The sequence below is a fragment of the Ascaphus truei genome, chromosome 1 (assembly GCF_040206685.1).
Source record: "Ascaphus truei isolate aAscTru1 chromosome 1, aAscTru1.hap1, whole genome shotgun sequence".
NCBI lineage: Eukaryota > Metazoa > Chordata > Amphibia > Anura > Ascaphidae > Ascaphus > Ascaphus truei.
In genome coordinates this window covers 413,651,936-413,675,054 of record NC_134483.1, presented here as the reverse complement: position 1 = coordinate 413,675,054, position 23,119 = coordinate 413,651,936, and the positions used below count along the sequence as shown (strand labels likewise).

The 23,119-nt window shown below is 42.0% G+C and overlaps 1 protein-coding gene across 10 annotated transcripts in view; it reads right to left on the bottom strand.

The window, feature by feature from the left end:
• Positions 1 to 23,119, bottom strand: part of ANAPC10 (anaphase promoting complex subunit 10) — a 66,589-nt gene that overhangs the window by 41,577 nt on the left and 1,893 nt on the right. For 4 of the 10 annotated variants that reach the window (XM_075614238.1, XM_075614297.1, XM_075614290.1 and 1 more), the window contains exons 2-6: positions 22,532 to 22,623; positions 17,440 to 17,491; positions 15,669 to 15,789; positions 14,945 to 15,035; positions 1,109 to 1,229 (exon numbers count right to left, since the gene is read on the bottom strand). In XM_075614238.1, the coding sequence (XP_075470353.1) occupies positions 1,109 to 1,229; positions 14,945 to 15,035; positions 15,669 to 15,783 (327 nt within the window). In that variant the 5' untranslated portion in view covers positions 15,784 to 15,789; positions 17,440 to 17,491; positions 22,532 to 22,623. Of the gene's footprint in view, positions 1 to 1,108; positions 1,230 to 14,944; positions 15,036 to 15,668; positions 15,790 to 17,325; positions 17,492 to 22,531; positions 22,624 to 23,119 lie in introns of those variants that run through there. The other 6 variants (XM_075614249.1, XM_075614229.1, XM_075614277.1 and 3 more) reach the window with 4 other exon arrangements.

The window sequence follows — 23,119 nt, the reverse complement described above, 5'->3', positions numbered from 1 at the left end:
CATAAACTGGTATGCAAAACTTGTATTTGTAGTCATAGGGTAACCCTATCGTAATGGCATCTAGGAGTGCAGGACAAAAGTGAATCGGTCACAGGGTTTTTCATGTGTTAATTTGACTCCAATCCATGACTGGTGAGAGGTACCAGAGTGCTACTGTAACTCACTTGGCTATGGCTCCTCTTCCATACAACATGTTTCGAATTTAAACCTCAATGAGAAGGGATCCTTTATCCTTTACTGTATAAGTATCACGTTTAAAGGCCATCTGTTTCCCATTCTCTCTCTCCTATTGTAATGTGCTAATGAATTTATTAGAGCATTATCAATAACTGATGAGAAGAATTATAGTAGGTTATCAAGCGTCCTATATATTTGAATTCGAGGATAATTGGACTAGTTGTAATTAGCAGCTATACCAAAATCATAATTTGTGCCACTGAAAGACTAATTATTTAAAAGAGGGAGAAAAGTAGGATGTATCCAAAAACGCCTGCACAATGATCATCAACATAAACATAGTATCATGCTTTAATATGGATTGCGGCATATTAAAGGAAGTGTGAGAAAATATGTACTCACTGAAAGATTAACAGATGTAGGAACAGCCTCTCAACAGGGATAATTAGAGCAATTGTTGCTGATTGACGTTAAATAACAAACATTGTCTTATTGTATGTTCATTCTGTTATAAAAAATTTATGTTTTTTTTTTTTTTTTAAATTAACTGACATATAGTACCATAGGTATATTTCACCAATAGAAACGCATTGCCAAATTATTTACCTGGAACATGTTAGGGAATTAATGATGTTTAGAAAGATTAAATGTTTTAAATATGATAGTTCGGTGTTAGTACAGACAAACTATGTTGGTACCCTCACTCTGTTTACTGTAGGAAAACATTATTGTTGAGAAGTAGAAATCTGGGGTCAGAGTTACACAATGAAGACTAAATTCTATCATCATGATGACATGGAGTCAAGTTGGAAATGTACTAAAGTTACATTTTTCAACAATCCACAGCTGATACTATTATACATCAAAACAAGTCAAAATGGGCATTTTTTTTTATATAGCAAAAACAACAAACAATGACAAATCAACTTACCCGAATCTCTTGGAGATTGTGAAAGTTGTTTCCCACTCTGACTGAGATTTTACTTGGTGTGTAGCTCTCATCTGACTTGTAATCAGCGTAAATGCATAAACCCTTCACCGTAGTCTTTCTTCTGCAAGCAAAAATTAAAAGAATATAAATACTGTATATATATTTTGGTTTTTTTTAAGACTAACAATTAACACTGATCAAAAATACTTTTTATACATGGCCACTTTGAGAGAATGTTTTTTTGCCTAACTGACTTGATAAAATGTTGAAACTGCAAATACAAATTAGCCTTTTTTGTATGATGAGCTGCATGAAGCCTCTAAATATAAGTAATAATGAGATCTTCAGAGAAGAAACAGTGATTACAGCTTCTGTGTTATTTTATTGTTTGGATTGGAAAAGCTCTCTAGACCTCATGAAATGATCCCAAACAAAACCAGTAATTATCTTATGAAACTGTTGTATCCTATTTATAGTCTAATATATCTTTAACCACATCGCTTTAATGGAAGATAGTGATAAAAGTCTAAGGCTACGCTTATAGTGCCCGCGACAGCGACGTCAGGCTGCGGTCACTGGAAAAATCAAATTGGGATGACTTCCAGCGATCACGAACAAGCCGCCGCTCCGTTGTGCTTACTATAAGTGCACGCGACGGCGGCAATGCATTTGTTTTGACGAGACGTCGCATCGCTGTCACCGGCACAATAAGCGCAGTCTTAGGCCACGCGTGTAGTGCCTGCGACGGATGACGTCACACGTCGCTGCTAGCGAAAGTTACTGGCATTTGATTGATTCAGGGGCTGTCACATGAGGTGACAGCCCTTTAAAAATCAAATATTGCCAGCTACCAAAATTCGCGACACCTTGTGCGAATTTACTTATTATAAGCGCACACGGCGGGGCGGCAATGCTTTTATTTTTGGGCGACGTTGCATTGCCGTCGCAGGCACTATACGCGCGGCCTTAGGAAGCCAGGATTGGGTCACACCTCAAAGGATAGCAAATACATTATTTCAATTGTGTGCATGCAACATGTTAGGACACAGGCATAAACACCACTGCATCATTAGTAACAATCACTAAAACAAAGTCATGAGAATGTATTTCCATTTGTGGAAACTTTACCTTGACAATTCATGACAGTACAATGTGTTACATAACCACAATATCCTACGTTTACTCCTGGACATACAGTAGAAGAAAATTATTAGAAAAGACTACTGGTAGAAAAAGACAAAGAATGTGTCTGTTATTGAACTCACAGGTCCCCAACTGAACAGTTCCAGATATTTGAAACATATATAAAATTATTTTAAACATTTACACTCATGTGAACCAAGCATAAGTACCGAAGGCATTCATGTACAGTCCATGGGCTGTGTGCTTCAATATATATCTGCAACTCATTATGTCACGTGCCAGATATACAGCCTACCATCTAGTGGCTGAAAAAAATAAAATACATGTGTGTGTGTATATATATGTGTGTGTGTGTGTATATATATATATACACACACACATATACCGTATTTCCTCGATCGTAACCGTATTTCCTCGATCGTAAGACGCCATCGATTGTAAGACGCACCATCAACTTGGCCCATACAAATCGAGGAAATTTACTTCTCACTTACCATGTTTCAGGAGAGGTCCCATGTCAGCGAAGGATGAAGCGGACGGCGGTGGCAGGAGAGGTCCCACGTCTGCAGATGGTTGAAGATAGGAAGACAGCGGGAATGCGGCGGCAGGAGATCATAATAGCAGGAGAGCTGAGCATGAGCAGAGCGGCATAAGGGAACGGCTTGGGAGGTGCACACTGTAACACCGGTAGTTGACTGGTGCCTGACTTCTGGTTACAGTGTGCATCTCCCAAGCCGTTCCCCTATCCCGCTCTGCTCCTGCTCAGTTCTCCTGCTATTATGATCTCCTGCCGCCACTCTACGTCCACCTGCTGTCTTCTTATCTTCAATCATCTGCAGACTTGGGATCTCTCATGCTGCTGCCCGCTTCATCCTCCGCTGACATGGGACCTCTCATGAAACATGGTAAGTGAAAGAGGGGGTTAGTACTGTAGACACTTTTTTTTTTTTTAAATACATCGATTCTAAGATGCACCCCGCTTTCAGACATGTGAAAATTGGAAAAAAGGTGCGTCTTAGGCTTTGCCTATAGTGCCGCCGACGGCGACACGATGGGTGACGTCACCTGTCGCTAGTTATATTTCGCCGGTCGGCGGCATTGCGGGATTCCCGCAATTTGATTTGTTCAAGGGCCGTCACGTGACGCGACGGCCCGCGAAAAATCAAATTATGCTGGCGGCGGGTTTTGGCGACGGCGATGTCGTTCGTCGCCTGCAATCTAAACCTAATGCGGTGGGTTATGTTTAGAATGGAAATGGTGCTATGTGCCCATTGGATGGCTGTGTAACAGATTTTGTTTGCCAAGACTTTATAAAGTTTTGAATATTTAAATATACTAAATATGCGTGATGACGCGTCGCGTGACGTCGGACGAGATGACGTCACACGTGACACTCCGCAATTTGAAATTTAATGCAGTGGGTTATTTAAGGAAGGGAAACAGTGCAGGATGTTAGATTAGCCCCTGAGGAAGACTATTAAATAGAAACGCGCGTTGTGTGAGTCATTGACAACAGAGTGGCACTTTGTTGGTGACATCCAGAGAGGAGGACTACATTAACCAGCCCAGTGTATGCTGTGACGGCCGCGGAGCAGATGCTGTTGCTGTGGAGATAATTGTCTGTCCATATGACCCAGGGTGGTCTGAATGCTCGCCACAAAGACACTTATGTAAGTGGAATACTTTGTGATTTTAATATTAAAAGCAGTATTATACTATTTTGCTTTTTCTTCTTTGTATATGGATTCCCTTCCTTTCCTATGGAACATTATTGATGTTGATCCGGAGTACCTATCTGGAAACTAAAGTTGGTAACTTCTAATAACCACAATGCCCTAATATCACGTTGTACACGTGAGTGCAAACTTTATAGAGCTATAAACATTGATTTAATTTGTTGTAGTTGACAATATTGCACTATTTGATGTCTCTACTTCTCTTTTCCATGTCCTGATGAGATTTGCGCACCTGTTTTTTCTTCGATTTCTCTTTAAGAGACATCATATTTGTCTTCCTACTAATTAACCTATCAGGTTTAAGTCAACCCTATAAAAGTTCACCACTTATCCCCTAGAATTCACCCTTGAAGTCGGGCGCAACAGCTGACGAAACGGCGTAGGTTTGCGTCATCAATGTCCGACAGCTGACTGTGAGAGGAGTGCCTAATCGCATGTGAGGAGTGAGAGCAGCCATTTCAGTTATATTGGCGGAACAAAGTGGAAGGCTGTATTTGTCTGTCTGTCTGTCTGGCTGAGTCTGACATCAAGCAGAGACACGAGTGAATATTCAATTTGAACGAATACAGCTGTCTTGTGTGAGGGGGTAATCCAGGAAGTGGAAGTGGAACAGCGTCTCCAGTGTCAGCATCACATGTTCATCTCCAGAGTGATTACGTTGGTGTGCTGACGGAGGGACGCGGAGAGCCCTGTGGTCATCGCGGTTACATCCTTTGGTGAGACCATTCCTTAATCCCTTGCCTATGCTATTTGCTTACCCCCCATCTCCATCTATAGAGGTCAATATCAGCCTGATTTTTCCACGTTTGCATCCGCAATCTATCATCTGACGGGTCAAATACCTCTCCCCATTTGTTGCTCCAATCATTTGCTACCTATCGAGTGACAATTCCTCCCACATCTTACTGCCTCCTACATTTGCGCTATTGGACATTTTTTGGTCACATTTCCCTTCTTTTTATTTTCAAGAGTACTCTTGTTTATTGTCATATATTGTGTTTATTGTGTCTATTGGCATCATTGTGCTTGTTTTAATCTGTTCAGTCACCTAGCCTTCCTTGCTTAATTAATACATTTTCCTGTTTTTTATTGCTATACAGGATTGCGCCTTTTCTCTTTCATTTTTATACATATATATATATATAAATATATATATATATACACACACACACGCACAGTGGTCGACAAATCACACAAAAATCTACTCGCCGAACAAAAAATCTACTCGCAACCCAGTCCCGCCCCCAACCCCCGACCTAGTCCCGCCCCGCTTTAAAAAAAAATCAAATAAAATAAATTCCTAGTAAGAACAACATTAGTTTTTGACATAAGTTTATTTATTGTATTACATTATACTACAATTAGTCCTTGTTACGTGTGTGTGTGTATGTGTGATCTTACCTGATTCGCAGTCCAGGTACCTCATTTCCGCAATGTTATATGTTGGAGGTGAGGTGTTTCTTACCTGTCTTCTGGGTTAGGCTGCGAACCTGCTGCGGCCGGCGGGGCACATGTCCGCGAACCACCAGACCCTTGCCCGAGTGGTCCCCGCCCCCGCTGCCTCCATCCGACAGGGCTGACTACGTACTGTGACGCGTCAGCCAGAATCTTGTGAATTTCGGCGTTGACGCGTCACGTGGTACGCGAGTCAGCCAATGGGGAGAAGGGGAGGGAAGGAGCTAGGTGGGAGGCGCCTTGGGCGGGGAGCAGGGAAGGAGCTGCGTGTTATTAAAGTGTGTGTGTGTGTGTGTGTGTGTGGGGGGGGGGGAGTGGACGGCACCACAATCTGAGCCCGCACCCCTCCCTCCCCGGCTCCCATATCGCGGTCTGTGTCTGTCAGCGCCCCGCCTGTCTGCAGGGCCTTAGCCTTAGGGGGGATTCTGATGTCTCCTCTGTAAAGCTTGAGTCAGTTCTGGAAGTAAGCAGTATAGGTTATTTCAGTGTAGTTATAGGGCAGTTAAGATATATAGGGTAAGTTATCCAGGTCCAGAGTGTGAGACAGTGTGAGAGAGAGAGAGAGAGGGAGAGAGAGCGACACACACAGAGAGAGTGACACAGAGAGAGAGAGCGACACAGAGAGAGAGAGAGCGACACACAGAGAGAGAGAGAGCGACACACAGAGAGAGAGAGCGACACACAGAGAGAGAGAGAGCAACACACACAGAGAGAGAGCGACACACACACACAGAGAGGGTGAGAGAGAGAGAGACCAAGTCAGTCATCCTACTCTCACACACACTCACTGACAGACACACACACACACACACTCTGACTGACAGACACATACACACACTGACAGACACACTCTGACAGACACACACTACCAGAAACGGCGCCGGGAGTCCCGCTCACCATCGGAGGTATGTTGGAGTCATCAGGGGCTGCGGGCGACATCGGGAGCTTGCGGGAGACATCGGAGGTTTGAGGGGGTCTGCGGGGATTTGCGGCGGCTTGCGGGAGACATCAGAGTTTGAGGGGGCTTGCGGGGGTTTGCGGCGGCTTGCGGGAGACATCAGATGTTTGAGGGGGCCAGAGGAGGCATACGGCGGCCAATGGGGTTATGCGGGGGCCTGCGGCGGCAATTGTGAGTATGCGGCGACCATTGGGGGTATGTGGGGGCCTGCGGGGGGCATTGGGAGGTATGCAGGGGGCATTGTGAGGTATGCGGGGGCCATTGGGGATATGCGGGGCCATTGGAGGTATGCGGAGGCCATTGGAGGTATGCGGGGGCCATTGGGAGGTATGTGGGGGCCATTGGGGATATGCGAGGGCCATTGGGAGGTATGCGGGGGCCATTGGGAGGTATGCGGGGGCCATTGGGAGGTATGCGGGGGCCATTGGGAGGTATGCGGGGGCCATTGGGAGGTATGCGGGGGCCATTGGGAGGTATGCAGGGGCCATTGGCAGGTATGTGGAGGCCTGCGGAGGCACTCTCTGGCTGCTACGGGGAGGAGAAACGTGCTCAGAGAGGCGGGGCAGGAGGGAAGGCACTGCTCAGGGAGCCGGAGGCGGGGTAAGCTCCTGCAGCAACATGAACCCGCCTCCGGCTTTTTTTTCTTCCTCCAGCGCGAGCGGGGGAAATTAGACAGCAGCGCGAGCAGGGAAAAATGTAAAAAAAAAAAAACACGTGTGCTGCTTGGGCCAATAGGAGCTCGCCACGGTGTTAAATCCACTCGCCCGGGGCGTGCAGATGTATAGGTTTGTCGAACACTGTATGTAATATATATATATATTAAAGAATATCACTTGTGAGCACATTTACATGTCATTCTTTATTGGCTATATGGTAACGGTGGAGGTACAGTTAGGTCTGGAAATAATTGGACACTGATACAATTTTCATAGTTTTGGCTCTGTACACGACCACAATGGATTTGAAATGAAACAACCGAGATGCAATAGAAGTGCAGACTTTCAGCTTTAATTCAAGGGTTTGAACAAAAATATTGTATGAAACGTTTAGGAATTGCAACCATTTTCATACACAGTCCCCTTATTTCAGGGGCTCAAATGTAATTGGACAAACTAACACAATCATAAATAAAATGTTCATTTTTAATACTTTGTCGGAAATCCTTTGCAGGCAATGACTGCTTGAAGTCTGGAACGCATGGACATCACCAAACGCTGGGTTTCCTCCTTTGTGATGCTTTGCCAGGCCTTTACTGCAGCTGTCTTCAGTTATTATTTGTTCGTGGGTCTTTCTGCCTTAAGTTTTGTCTTCAGCAAGTGAAATCCATGCTCGATCGTGTTGAGATCAGGTGATTGACTCGGCCATTGCAGAATATTCCACTTCTTTGCCTTAAAAAACTCCTGGCTTGCTTTCGCAGTATGTTTTGGGTCACTGTCCATCTGTAAAGTGAAGCGCCGTCCAATCAACTTCACTGAATTTGGCTGAATCTGAGCAGACAATATATCTCTATACACTTCAGAATTCATCCGGCTGCTTCTGTCTTCTGTCACATCATCAATAAAACTAGTGACCCAGTGCCATTGTAAGCCATGCATGCCCATGACATCTCACTGCCTCCACCGTGTTTTACAGATGATGTGGTATGCCTTCAGATCATGAGCCGTTCCAAGCCTTCTCCATACTTTTTTCTTCCCATCATTCTGGAACAGGTTGATTTTAGTTTCATCTGTCCAAAGAATGCTGTTCCAGAACTGGGCTGGCTTTTTTATATATGGTATGGCAAAGTTTAAATCTGTCCTTTCTATTATTGAGGCTTATGAATGGTTTTCACCTTGTGGGGAACCCTCTGCATTTGCTCTCGTGTAGTCTTCTCTTTATGGTAGACTTGGATAATAATATGCCTACCTCCTGGAGAGTGTTCTTCACTTGGCTGGATATTGTGAAGGGGTTTTTCTTTACCATGGAAAGGATCCTACGATCATCCCCCACTGTTGTCTTCCATGGACGTCCAGGTCTTTTTGTGTTGCAGAGCTCACCAGTGCATTCTTTTTTTCTCAGACTGTACCAAACTGTTGATTTGGCCACTCCTAATGTTCCTGCTATCTCTCTGGTGAATTTTCTTTCTTTTTTTGCAGCCTAAGGATGCCCTGTTTCACTTGCATTGAGAGCTCCTTTTACCGCATGTTCTGGGTTCACAGCAACAGCTTCCAAATGCGAATGCCACAATTGGAATCAACTCCAGACCAAGTACCTGCTTAATTGATGATGAAATAACGAAGGAATAGCCCACACCTGTCCACGAAACAGCTTTTGAGTCAATTGTCCAACTACTTTTGGTCCCTTGAAAAAGAGGGAGCTACATATTAAAAAGAGATGTAATTCCTAAACCCTTCCTCCAATTTGGATGTGAATACCCTCAAATTAAAGCTGATAGACTGCACTTTAAGCCCATATTCATTATTTAATGGTAACTTGAATTTATTTTGGTACACAGCCGAAATAACAAAACTTGTATCAGTGTCCAATTATTTCCGGGCCTAACTTAACTGTGTGTGTGTGTGTGTGTGTATATATGTGTGTGTGTATATATATATATATGTGTGTATATATATGTGTGTGTGTGTGTGTGTGTGTGTGTGTGTGTGTGTGTGTGTGTGTGTGTGTGTGTGTGTGTGTGTGTGTGTATGTATATATATATATATATATATATATATATATATATATATATATATCACACACACACACACACACATACTAGCTGATATACCCGGTGTTGCCCGTGGTGTAAATCCGTAATAGGTAGTATTATTTATAAATAGGGGAACAATAGGTTGACTATTTGGTGGAAAGGTTGTATAATAATGTTGAAAATATAGATCATACAGAACACCTACAAGCTCAAATTGAACCCCCAAAATACCCACAACATATATATAAGCATATAAGTTTCACAGAGGAGTGCTACTGAGCATGGCAATTTATATTTAAAACCAGAGACATAACATAAAACACAGACAGAGCTCAGTGCACATCCAGAAAAACTTATATACGGTACAGTGCCTAAATATACATGTATTAATAACTAATAAATAAAATGGTCTTTTAGTTTAACATTTTGGCCAAATTGTTGTAAGCCCTTGAGCCAAACTTCACGGCAGACCACGTTCAAGGGTCCCTACTCTAATATAAATTCTTAATAACCTGTGCATTGCCAGGAAGAATGATTTATAATAAATCTGTCAATATGAGTTGCAAAAGTGTGATTGTGACAAATCTATTACAGAGTGCTTTTCCTGGTAATGTACAAGTTAATAAAAGCTTCAATCAGACTTAGAACTTTTGCAACTTATATTGACAGATTTATTATAAATCATTCTTCCTGGCAATGCACAGGTTATTAAGAATTTATATTAGTGTAGGGACCCTTGAAACGTGGTCTGCCGTGAAGTTTGGCTCAAGGGCTGAAAATATAGATGTAAGAAAATGTAATCCGATGTTGTTGTTTAAAAATGGTTTATTCTAAACACACCACAGAACAATGTATATTTTGGTGACATAAGTGATGTAAAAATGTGAGGCGTGTGTCCCGCTAGGATGTGTGGTGGAGGGTGGGTGGTGAGGGCAGGGGATGTTCAGTGATGTCGTTGCGTAGGGGCGGGAGGCGGCAGGTGTGTGTCGAGTGGGGCGGGTGGATGAGAGGCGGCGGGTGTCTGAGTGCGTGCGGCGGCTGTGGGGCGCAGGGGTGTGAGGTAGTGGTTGGGTGAAAGGCAGAGGCGGCGGGAGTGCGGGCGGGTGAAAGGCAGAGGTGGGTGGGCAAAAGGCAGAGGCGGGCAAAAGGCAGAGGCGGGTGGGCGGGTGAAAGGCAGAGGCGGGTGGGCAAAATGCAGAGGCGGGTGGGCGGGCGAAAGGCAGAGGCGGGCAAAAGGCAGAGGCGGGCAAAAGGCAGAGGCGGGAGGGAGGGCAAAAGGCAGAGGCGGGAGGGCAAAAGGCAGAGGCGGGAGGGTGGGCAAAAGGCAGAGGCGGGAGGGCGGGTGAAAGGCAGGGGGTCCGTAAAAGTGGGAAAGCAGGGGCGGGGGGGCGTTAAGGCAGGGGCGGGGGGCGGTAAGGCAGGGGCGAAGGGCGGTAAGGCAGGGGCAAAGGGCGGTAAGGCAGGGGCAAAGGGCGGTAAGGCAGGGGCAAAGGGCGGTAAGGCAGGGGCAAAGGGCGGTAAGGCAGGGGTAAAGGGCGGTAAGGCAGGGGGGGGTAAGGCAGGGGGAAGGTGTAGGTGGGGGGGAGGAGGTGGGGGGGAGGTGAAGGTGGGGGGGAGGTGAAGATGGGGGAGGTGGTGACATAATTTATGTATCCAGCGGCCACTTGCTCCCCCGTCCGGCCGTCCGTTCCCCCGCTGTTTCGGCTTGTCGGTCGGTCGTTCGTCTGCTCCCCCCCCCTGTCCGCGGAACATTCCATCTGCTGATGATGTTCAGCAGACGGAGGCGCGTGCACGCGGCGGCAGGAAGCGCCATGTGTGTTCCTGGCCTAAGTGGGAGGTGAGTCGGGAGGGTTGAAATTGGCGGTGTACGGCCACTACCCCGCGTGGTCCCGGCCGTCCGCTTCCCTGCTGGGTCCTGCCGGCCGCTTCCCTGCTTACTCCCCCGTCCGCACCGCTCCCCCGCTTACTCTACCGGGCGGCCGCTTCCCAGCTTACTCTCCATCGCTTGCTCCCGGCCGGTTGAGGCGGGAGGCGCCGGGGTGTAAGGCGGCGGGCCGGATTGAGGCCGCAGGGGTGTGAGCTGCGAGGCGGGAAGCGAGGCCGGAGGCACAGGGGTTTGAGGCACGGGCCGGCGGCAGGGGTGTGAGCTGGGAGGGGAGGCCGGAGGCGCAGGGGTGTGAGGCGGCGGTTTAGTAACTTACCTGGGCGGGAGGCGGCGGCTGGTGCACGTGTGGTAGGCAGTCTTGGAGAGGCGCATGCGGTGTGAGGGTGGTGTGTGTGTAAGAGTGGGTTAGACTGTTAGAGCACACTGGAATGAGAGGCATGGGGGGGCGGGGGGCCGACGGACCAATCTGATTGGCCAGAGGCTGAGTGACAGACCGACGGACCAATCAGATTGCCCATAAGCACAGCCAACATACGTTTAAAAAAAAAAATATATAATAGAAGATATATATATTATCAAATGTAAATACAACTGTATGCTCATCTGAATGTCTTAGGCAGGTCTGCAACCCCGCCTTTCCCCATTATCACCCAGCACACAGCACTTCCACTGCAGCAAGGGATTCTGGGAAATGACATGCAAATGAGCACACAGTGCCACTTTTTGCACTGTGTATATATATATATATATATCTATGTAGATATATATATATATAGATATATATATATATATATATAGATAGATAGATAGATAGATATATATATCTATATCTATATACAGCTAAACCCCGTTATAACGCGCCTCGCTATACCGCGAATCGGTTATAACGCGGTCTGAGCATGGCTCCCGAATTGAAAGCCTCCATTTTGCCGGCTTACCTGCATCTCAAATTTTCCATTTTGCCGCCTTACACTCTCCTCTTACAGCTGTCCTGTCCACGTGCTCATCTCTCTCCTCTTCCTGCTGACCACGTGCTCATCTCTCTGCCCGTCGTGTGCCATCGGGGGTTGTTTTTTTTTTTTTCAAACATTCAATTCAATGCTTTATTAACTACCAGACACAGACACAGACACAAATAAACATTAATACATTTTGTACAAAACACATGCAGGGATTGAACTCGGGACCTTCTGATACCAATGCCTTGCTTCTTACCTCTACACCATAGGCTTGGTGTGACAAGACAGAACCTATAAATATATTTATCCTCTACAACACAAGGTACATGTCAATGTGAAATCTTAAGTCTATTTCTAGCTGTCTATGACATCACACAGTTCTGTGGTCTAGTGGAAGAACTCTTACCAACATATGCAAGGGTCCTGGGTTCAATTCCTATATGAAATGGTATAATTAACTTTTTTAATAAATTATTATTTTAATTATGTTGTATAATTTATAAATATATAATTCTTTATTATTCTTTATTAAATAATAATTATTCATTAATCAATAATGATGTTCTTTATGATTAATTATGTATTATTAATAAGTATGATTATTAATTATTATTAACAGTTAATTAACTAATTAATAATTATTACTAAATACTTAATAATAATTATTAATACTTACTTATTAATGAAACGTATTAATACTTACTTACTAATTATTAATAAAACGTATTAATACTTAATAACTATTAATAATTAGTAAGTATTAATAATTGTTGTTAATAATTAAGTATTAATAATTATTATTACTAATTGGGTGCTAATAATTATTAAGTAATTATTAATACTTAATTATTAATAACAATTATTAATACTTACTAATTATTAATAATTAGTAAGTATTAATAATTGTTATTAATAATTAAGTATTAATAATTACTTAATAATTATTAGCACCCAATTAGTAATAATAATTATTAATACTTAATTATTAACAACAATTATTAATACTTACTAATTATTAATAGTTATTAAGTATTAATAAATTTTATTAATAATTAAGTATTAATAATTATTATTACTAATTGGATATTAATAATTATTAGGTATTAGTAATACTTATTAATTAGTCAAAATTATTAATTGTTAATGATAATTAATTAATCATAATATAATTAATAATAATAGTATTATTAATTAATAATTATTAAAAAATAATTATTAATAATACTTAATACATAATTATTAATTATTAATTAGTTAATTAACTGCTAATAATAATTAATCATCATACTTATTAATAATACATAATTAATCATAAAGAATGATTAATAATGAATTATTATTAATACATCATTATTGATTAATGAATAATTATTACTTAATAAAGAATAATAAAGAATAATATATTTATAAATTATACAACATAATTAAAATAATAATTTATTAAAAAAGTTAATTATACCATTTCATACAGGAATTGAACCCAGGACCCTTGCATATGTTGGTAAGAGTTCTGTGTGATGTCATAGACAGCTAGAAATAGACTTAAGATTTCACATTGACATGTACCTTGTGTTGTAGAGGATAAATATATTTATAGGTTCTGTCTTGTCACACCAAGCCTATGGTGTAGAGGTAAGAAGCAAGGCATTGGTATCAGAAGGTCCCAAGTTCAATCCCTGCATGTGTTTTGTACAAAATGTATTAATGTTTAATTGTGTTTGTGTCTGTGTCTGGTAGTAAATAAAGCATTGAATTGAATGTTTGAAAAAAACAATGGCATACGACGGCAAGAGAGCAGAGAGATGAGCAGAGCAGAGAGATATGAGCACGTGGACAGCAGGAAGAGGAGAGCACTGGTAAGGCGGCAAAATGGAGGAGATTTAAATCTGTAATGAGGAAGCTCCAGAGCTGATGCCGGTGAAATTTTAACGCGACCCTGGTTGTAACGCGGTCTTTGGGTTGTGGACCCCAAGGACCGCGTTATAACGGGGTTTAGCTGTATATATATACACAAAATGAAGGAAAGTATCCCACAAAAAGCACTCTGGTGTACAAAAGTATAACAAGTTTACTAAAGACACATCACATGACATACAAACAAAATAAAACACTCTCATGTACCTACAAGTATGGAGAAAACAACCAGCCTGTAGTAATGAGCAAATCCTAAACTAAAGCCAGAAAAAGTACATAATTGACATATGAAGTCAAGATGACAAATTGGTGTCAGAATGGTGAGGCACAAATGAGGCCTCCCTTCTGTCTCCCTTCTGTGGACCGGCCGGTCAACAAGAGAAAAACTCTCAGCTGAGAATGTAAAACCCAGATCTAGCTAAAGGAAAAAACCCACACCACGGATCCTACTACAAATACATAATGCACAAAATAATACTCTGCTCAACTAATCATAAAGGTGAACAACATAAACCAAATAATCAAGTAAATGCTAGGCAGGGAATACACAGACTGGCAAACAAAATAAATGCACAGTATGAAACTGATGTATGAAGAGCAAAACAACTTGAAAAGGCTATTGGGAGACAAAGAAGAGGCTGTATCACATAGATGGATAAATGTCCTGTTTGAGCTCAATAAGGCTGTCAATCCCGTTCTCTGCCCTTGTGCCTCCACGTGACTGGCTTTAGATTAGGATTTGCTCATTACTACAGGCTGGTTGTTTTCTCCATACTTGTAGGTACACGTGTTTTATTTTGTTTGTATGTCACGTGATGTGTCTTTAATAAACTTGTTATACTTTTGTACACCAGAGTGATTTTTGTGGGATACTTTTCTTCTTTTTGTTTTTCATACATGTTTTATCCCCAGCACCATCAGTAGCTTTTGATTTATTAGGCGATATTACTGATTTTGGTTCTTTTTGTCTTTTGCGTTTATGGGGATTATACAGACCGAAACAGTCAAGTTTTCTTACACAAAGCATGGAATAGAAACCAAAACATCTTGCCTGGTAAAATGAAGCATGGAATACAAAAAAATAAATAAAAATGTACCGAAACTGAATGTTCACCAAGTGAGGCTGAGATCCATCTGACTGCCAGTAGGTTTCTAGATTGTCATCTCGTAACTGGTCAACTCCAAATCCTTAAGAAAATAAATTAAAATGGTCAAAATTAAGCTTGGAGTTATTGCTTATACAGAAAAATCTTATTTAGGCCTGAAAAAATTGAAATAGGTGAGCAATTTGCAGAAACTTTAAACGTCTTTCTTTCTAAGTCTACAAGTAATAAAATAAAAGAAGAAAAATATTTGAAGCAAAAAGAGCAATGGGTTTAAGCTTCATTTTCTAACATTGGGACAAAATAACTATTTATTTTCCATCTTTTCTTTGTAATGTGGAGATCCTTCTTGGAAAGACAACAAGTGCCGCAAGGCTTTTTTCCCCCAAGTACCTTCAGTCATTGGACAAAATGGAGAAAATTTTACACGTATTCATTCTTGACTGACTAAGATAAAACTAAGAGAACCAAATAAACCGTGATGATACCATTGCAAGTATTTCCCAAAATAAATGTTTCTATCTTCTCTTCATTCTTGTCAAATACTACTAAAGACTACAATTACAAATTAGGAGGTAGAAGATCTTTTGATTTGAACTTGGAGGTTGACAAAAAAAAAAAAAAAAAACTAAACCAGCTTCTCCTCCATTTTGTGTCTTGATAATGAACATGAACATCCTGGTAAATTACATTTTGGTTATTCTCATTTAATTATTACCTGGTTTGCACGACGACAAGGACCAAACAGCCTGCGAGCCAATTTCTCGAATAGTTCCAGTCCTTTCCAACTGTTTGGAATCAACACCAGGTGGAGTTTTGTTGGGCGTTGTCATTTCCAACTATTTGAAAAGAAAAAAATGTCAAGTAACAATTTACGTTGAATTTTGAAGCTTTGCTATTTATTTTTATTGGTGCAACATACCATAACCATTGGACAAGAAATTGTTAAAATGAATATGTAGCAAATTAAAGCAACAAGTAGTAGGACTAGACCAGTGGTTTTCCACCTTTTTTTGGTTAAAGAATCCTAGAATGAAATTGTGAAATTGTGGGGAACCCCATCTCTCTTTTCTCCCCCACCTCTCATCTCCCCCATATAATGTATCTTACGTGTGATAACTGTATTGCTGCACTTTTAAAAAAACAAGCAGCTCTAATTGGCACTATACACAACACAAACCTTCACATTGACTATTTTTAGAGAGAAGATCAGGGATTACTTTTTTGGCCACCTGTCCCATAGGCAAGAACAGACAAAGTTCCTGAAACATTAAAAGTATATCCCGGAAATTCCAGGCCACATACCCTGTCATTCTCCACCTCGACCCTAAGTTCATAAACCTTAGAAAACACTGCTAAGCGTATTTCTTCATTTAGATTGTTTAATAGCATTGCAAATTTAGGCACAAAGTCCAAACTTTAAAAAGAAAAGGAGATGTCCAAGCAAATAAAACATTATTTAAGTATTAGTTTGGGAGCTCATTCATAAATTGCAGAAAAGAGGCAGCAGTGAAGTTGCAGTGATTATGGCTAAAGCAGTCCTCTGTTATCAATGCACTTAACAGGCCAATGTCATAGATCGCCAGAAATGAGCTCTAATTAACATAAAAAATATAACATATTAAGATAACATCTTACACCATACTAAAATCAGTCAAACCCTCCCACCCCCACCCCCCAAATGTGCATTTTGCTGCAGCTCATCACTTTACCTACATGTTTATAAGGCTGCTATTTTATTATTAGATTTAAATGTTAAATACTTTAGTACTATTTAAAAATATACTGTGGTAATCTATGCAGTGAACATGTTAAGTGCTGTAACGACAAAAGGCTGGTTTATGCAAGGTGTGCGGGAATAGATCTGTACACTCCTCAAAACATAATACAAATATGTTATATACTTTATATTAAATACTATTACTGGACTAAACAGATGGAAGGCAAATGCAATATGTTTTTCCGATGTAGCCATGGGTCCTGCCACTGGGAAAGCCCAATTACAATGTAACGTGGCCTTGGGAAGATAATGAAAATGCAGGTGAACCAATCCACAACCAGGTGCAATGTGCCCATTATTGACTGGCTGCGGCAGTGCTGGTTATGCTGGGAGCAACGGGGTACACAGCAACAGAACGCTGGGTCCTCCAGAGGGCACAGTGCTCGGAGAGACCACTGGGATCATTTATGACGCAATTTTTTTTTTTTGAGAGGTTTAATGTAGCTTTTATTCGAACACCGTACATTGGAGACACCTTTCTGTGTTACACACACAGTAAAATAAATGAACAACTATAAACGTACTTAACTGACAATTCCTTTAAACGGTGTAAGGTGTTTCTTTACGAGTGGAAATACTGTATATAGTATTTTACCTTAAGATAGTAGTGTATCATAAGTCATTTACAGATTTCAATAGCCTTTGTTATAGAAGGAATGGACAAAACATCTTTATGTGAAAACAGGAAGCGATGCATCAACCCACAAACCTGCTTCAACTTCTTTAGGAAGTAGGTCTTGATGAGGGGGACTGGGTAGGTACTAGTAACAAAAGGAGAAATTGGAATCAGTGCCTTCTGCAATTCTTAGTTATAGTTTCTTATGCCGGGTGCGGGTGCCGGTCTTATAAGAGGGTCCAGATACTTTCAAGGGGGACTTAAGAGTACCTGGAGGTATATACGCACTTGGAGACACAGAAAGCGGGACTGAAAAAGCAGGACAGAGTTACAAAGGGAGTCATAAAAAGTGCCATTCTCACTGTCAAAGACAATAAAGGCATCAATAGCCCAATTAGTATATTCCTCTACCTGGAATCACTTATTCTTTTAAAGAAGATTTTTTTTGGTGGGCCAACCCCAAATCTTGACAATTTTGCTTTGTGTACCAAATACAAATGGGGGTCCTAAAGACAAGCCTTTGGGTGGCCAGCTTTACAAAGTTTGGGAGCTTTGAGCACAAACAATTAAAAGGCATATGGATCGTTCCAAGCTATGCTTCAAGAAGTACCCCTTTACCACTTACATAGATCCTACTTATTTCTGCCACTGTTAATACTTAAAAAAAGATCATAAATAAACTCTTGAATTAGCGGTCTTTTGTGAATAAATAGTACTGTATGTTTTGCATTAGTTAGTTTCCTCATTATATACCTTTGTGTTCTCAAATGCACTGGCAGAGAACTCTGAAATAACAGACTTCTGCTTTGTAGCTTTGTTTTAAGTCACACAGCATCCCACCCAAATTTCAAAAGTTAAAAGATTGCTGTGTGTCCCATAAAAATAGCTTATGTTAAAAAATGTAATCACACTCAACAATCTGTAAACATTTAAAGTAACCCATGACACACAAATTGAAATAAAAATGTTCATATCATAAAAGAACTGAAGACTGCAAGGTTCTACATTATATTATAAACATCACCTTTTAAAATAATTTTTTGATTTATATATGTTCAAACTTCCAAACGCTAATGTCAACATTTTCAGCACATCCTGGCAAAAAATGTAAAACACCCAGCCGCCTCTGTTAAACAAAGTTTTGCCTTTTGATTCATGTTTGGAAAGTCCCAACGTTATCTACTTAAAAGCTGGGAAATAACATTTTACTAATACTCGATGTAGTAAATTGTTTACGTTTCATCATACAAGGACGGAGCTTTACTTCGATTGATGCGATTTACACATACAAATCAATGTTACAGTGGGTAACTGGAAGTTGCAAACTATGATCTCATTTAGAAAACAGATCACCATAAACTATAAACCTTGATTGAGTGATGATGGTGAGTTATGTAATACCTGGATTCTCACTGTAATTGAAAGGGACTCCTTGAACAATAGCCTATATAAAAGAGTAGAATTTAGGCCGTGCTTATAGGGTTGGCGACGGTGACGGCGACGTCACCCGTCGCCACTAGCGAAAATCATATTTTACTTTTAAGCGACATCGCTGGCGACAAGGCCAGTGACGTCACGAAGGGGGCGAGCAGCACTCTCTGATTGGTTTAGAGACAGTCACATGTAGCGACTGTCTAAAAAAAAAAATCAAATTTACCCGGCTTCAAAAGTTTTGGTCACGACGTCGCTCCGCCGCCCTTAGGCCGAGTCCATAGAAGGACAGGCCGTACTGAGCCGTGCGGACGCTCCGCGCTGAGCCCCTACATCCTCAATGAGGATGCCTTTAGAGGGGCCTCACGCGAGCGTCCGCAGGCGTGCTGAGGCGCTGGAGTTTTCAGCCGAGCGTCAAGCTGTTTTTCAGCGCGCTGTCGGCTAAAAACATCCAATCAGCGCGGAGCTGCGTCAACGTCACGGCGCTGTGACGTCGACGTCAGTGTGTCGCGGGCGATTGGCCCAGCGACGTCACTGCCCCGCCTCCCTCAGTCTCCCACCACCTCCGATCGCGCCCGCTGGCTCGCCTGCATGGGCATGAAATCGTGCAGATTTCAGCAGGCGAGCCTCAGCGTCAGCGCGGCTCGGATCTCCTCACCCCTCTATGGCCCGGGCCTTACTAAAAACGCTTGCGATGGAGGCAATGGATTTGTTTTGGAGCTACGTCGCCAGCACTAAAAGCACAGCCTTGGAAGTGGCTTTTCCCAATGATAATTCAGGTCGCGTTGTAGGGGATCAGGTGGCAATTTGAAGTCTTTCGGGCCCACTTGATAATGAATTGGCGTCAGACTGTGCTCTCACAAAAGGAAAACAAAAGAAATGCCGTATAAATGGTTATATACTGTACTGTATATTCCAAGAGGCAAAAAAAAGTGTCAAGCTGATACTTATGCTGTAATATCAATGTCAAATAAAAGCAGTTTTTAACTTTTACACTTAACCTGAACTAATCCACATTTTCTCTATAACATTGGTTAATCCAAGTAATTCCAAATAACATTTAATGTAGAAATAAATGCGTTGTATGAACATCTAACAATCAGGTAGATTTAAGCCAGCTCAGACATTAAATATTTCTTGCATTGCTGTGTTCTATCATTGCAGATCGTTAGAGCTTGTGTTGGCGCCCATGCTTGTCATGGAACAATCAGTGGTCCAACATGTGCACAAACAGCACTTAGTAAGTGGTGAGATCTGGTCGTTTGTTTTAAGAGTAAAAATACTGTAAAGTAAAACTAATCCACACATCCTAAACAGCTCTGGCTAAAGCAACCCATTTCTAAATACGGCATTGTCCCTTGTTTCGATAGGATCTGCTTTCATTGTTCTTCTGCAACTAGTCCCTTTCTCACACTCATTAGTTACGCTCTATCACTCATTCCAACTCGCTCGCTTTCCTCACTGTAGTTTACACTAAATGTCCTCCTGGGGCCCCTCGTGGACACTTCTAATATCTATGCACGTGATTTGCTTTCACTTCAAATTTTACGTCAACCTGTTATATATTTTTTTTTTTAAATAATTGTTTTCCATTTTATAGCCACTTATAAAAATATATGATATTCTATTTCACCATTGCAAAGCTAATCTGATATTACAGTTATTTGGAATGGATGAAATCTAATTATTTTAAACGGGAAGGAAGGTGGTTTCAGCTGTCTTGCTTTAAAAAGGGAATGTGCATGTAGCATATCCAATTTTATTTTAGTTTTTATTAATATTATTATCGTGTATTGGTGAAGCGCCAACATATTCCGCAGCGCAGAACAATGTGGATACAGAGTTGCGTATATTACAAAAACATTAACAGTTACATACGGGTGAGGACAAACAAGCACGAACAGATACCAACAGGTAATGAGGGCCCTGCTCATAAAATCTTTCAAACCAGCACCTCACCCTAGTCCTATATTATTGCGCATTTTCTAGTAACAAATAGCGGACGCAAAAAATGTGTTTTGCAAGGACCCTTAGGCTGAGGCCCCGCTGCACGCGCCCACACGGCCGCCTTGCTTGCCGGCGGAGCGTGCATGTCACTGCACCGCGATCTGCGGTCTGCAGCTGACTTTTTTCAGCGCGGGGGGGCATGGCCAAGAGGGTCGTGGGGGCGCGGCCATGACAGGGGGTAATGTAATGTCCCTCTCCAGGCTGTGCGGTCCCGCGGATGTCACAGACCCCCTCCGTCTCTGCAGCTCCCCAGAAACCATAGCCGGGGAGAGACAGTGAGCGGATTCTGTGCCCCGTCACCCCCTAAGCAAACACGGGGAGGGATTCCACATCCCTCCCGTAGCCACCTCCCTCCCGTAGCCGCCTCCCTCCCCTCCTCATTGGCTGACTGCCGCACAACGTGACGTGTCAGAGCTGCAAATCACCAGGAGCTTGCAGCTCCGGCGGGCTGCCGCGTCACAGCACGCAGTCAGCCCAGTCGGAAGGAGGCAGCGAGGACCAGCACCCTTGAGGTAAGGGGCTGGTGGCCCTCGTGCGCCGCCGACCGCAGCAGGCCTTAGCCTAACAATTGTCACGTAATGTGACAGATTACATAAAACCTCAGCCTTGACTACTACAACCTTTGCAGATGCTGCAGGATTATTTCTTTCGTTCAGTATATAGAACATGTATCAACACCTCTGCATAAGATATTTTTCATGGACTAACAACATTTTACAGTGAGAAGCTTTCAAGGCGCTAACCTCCTTTCATCAAGTCAGCAATAATGAGCAAAAACTGAATGCACTGCATCATATCAACAGAGATGTTGATATTTCCTTTTATATATATCCGATTGGACTAAAAAGGCTACAACATTATCTTTCTTAAACATGGATTGCCAACTACCCCCTTATTGTACTGCACTAGTGTAAGCCCTCACAAGCAGGGCCCTCATTACCTTTTGTATCTGTTTGTGTATGTTTGTCCTCGCTTGTATGCAACTCTGTTTATGTAATTATCAAATCTCCGTACCCCCATTGCAGTAGCGCTGCAGAATATGCTGGCGCTTTACAAATAAACAATGAGAATTACACTGAATGTTCCATTACTGAGCTCCTCAGTTTTCATGCCCAAAATTGCAAAGCTACTAAACAATTCCTACATTATAAGACAACTATTAAAGGTGGGGGAGGTGAAGTTACATGGCTTGGTATTTTATTGGAACTCCAAGTTTAAAGCATACTATTTTCTTGTTATCTAAACAGGTAAGGCCTTTGAAGCAGGATTGCTGCTTCCAGATCACCAGGAATCTCTCTGCTTCAAAAAAATATTAACTACAGACGTATTAATGAAAACAGAGCAAGTCAATCGGCAAAGGGAACACACTGCTTCCAAGTCACATTCCTGTCCAAAACTAGTTAGCCAGGGGTGGCCAACTGCAGTCCTCAGGGGCCACCAATAGGTCAGGTTTTAAGGATATCCCCGCTTCAGCACAGGTGACTCAATCGGTGGCTCAGTCAATGACTGTCACTGATTGTGCCACCTGTACTGAAGCAGGGATATCCCTACCTGGCCTGCTGGTGGCCCTTGAGAACTGAAGTTGACCTCCCCTGAGTTAGATCATAATGATGCAGCATGAGGCCATTTTTATTTCCCTTAGTACTGGCAAATCGGCAAATTGCTCCTGAACCAGGGGATCATCTAATAACAAATCAGCAGATCTTCTCGGGTGGTTTCGAAAATTCAGGTAACTAAAAGGACAAACCTTTGGTAAAATGATACGAAAAGAGAAGGGAAGGTGTAGTTGGATTCTGTTGTCTTGTTAAGCAGGGAAAACCAGGATGGAAAGCGTGTTTCCTAGAGAAGGGAAAAGTCGGTCATAACATTCATGAGAAATGCAAGAGATGAAAATTACTTACATTACCTTACTATAGCTCCTCTTTTAATCCCTCCTATTGATCCATATAACAACTGCCCAAACCGTTATGATACAGGCAGAGAAAATGCGAGTATGGTGTCAGGATATATTGATGCATGCAGTAAATTATTCAAAACGTGTACATTTATTGCTAAAACATCCCCTATGAATTCACACGTAACCGGCAACTAAAGAATGTAGAAGCAAGATCCCACTAAATAAGGAATACAAAAGAAACTAAACAAACGCTCAGGAGACGTGAAGATCGGTGGAGTTACAAATTTACATCTGAGATTTTCAAAGCATTAAACCTCATGCACATTATATAGAAATAAATGAGAGAGATGCATCAGGTGATGTTTATGTTAACTGAGGTGCTGTACACAGAACCCAAAATGCTCCAATTGAGACATGCCACCAAGAAAAAAGACATGC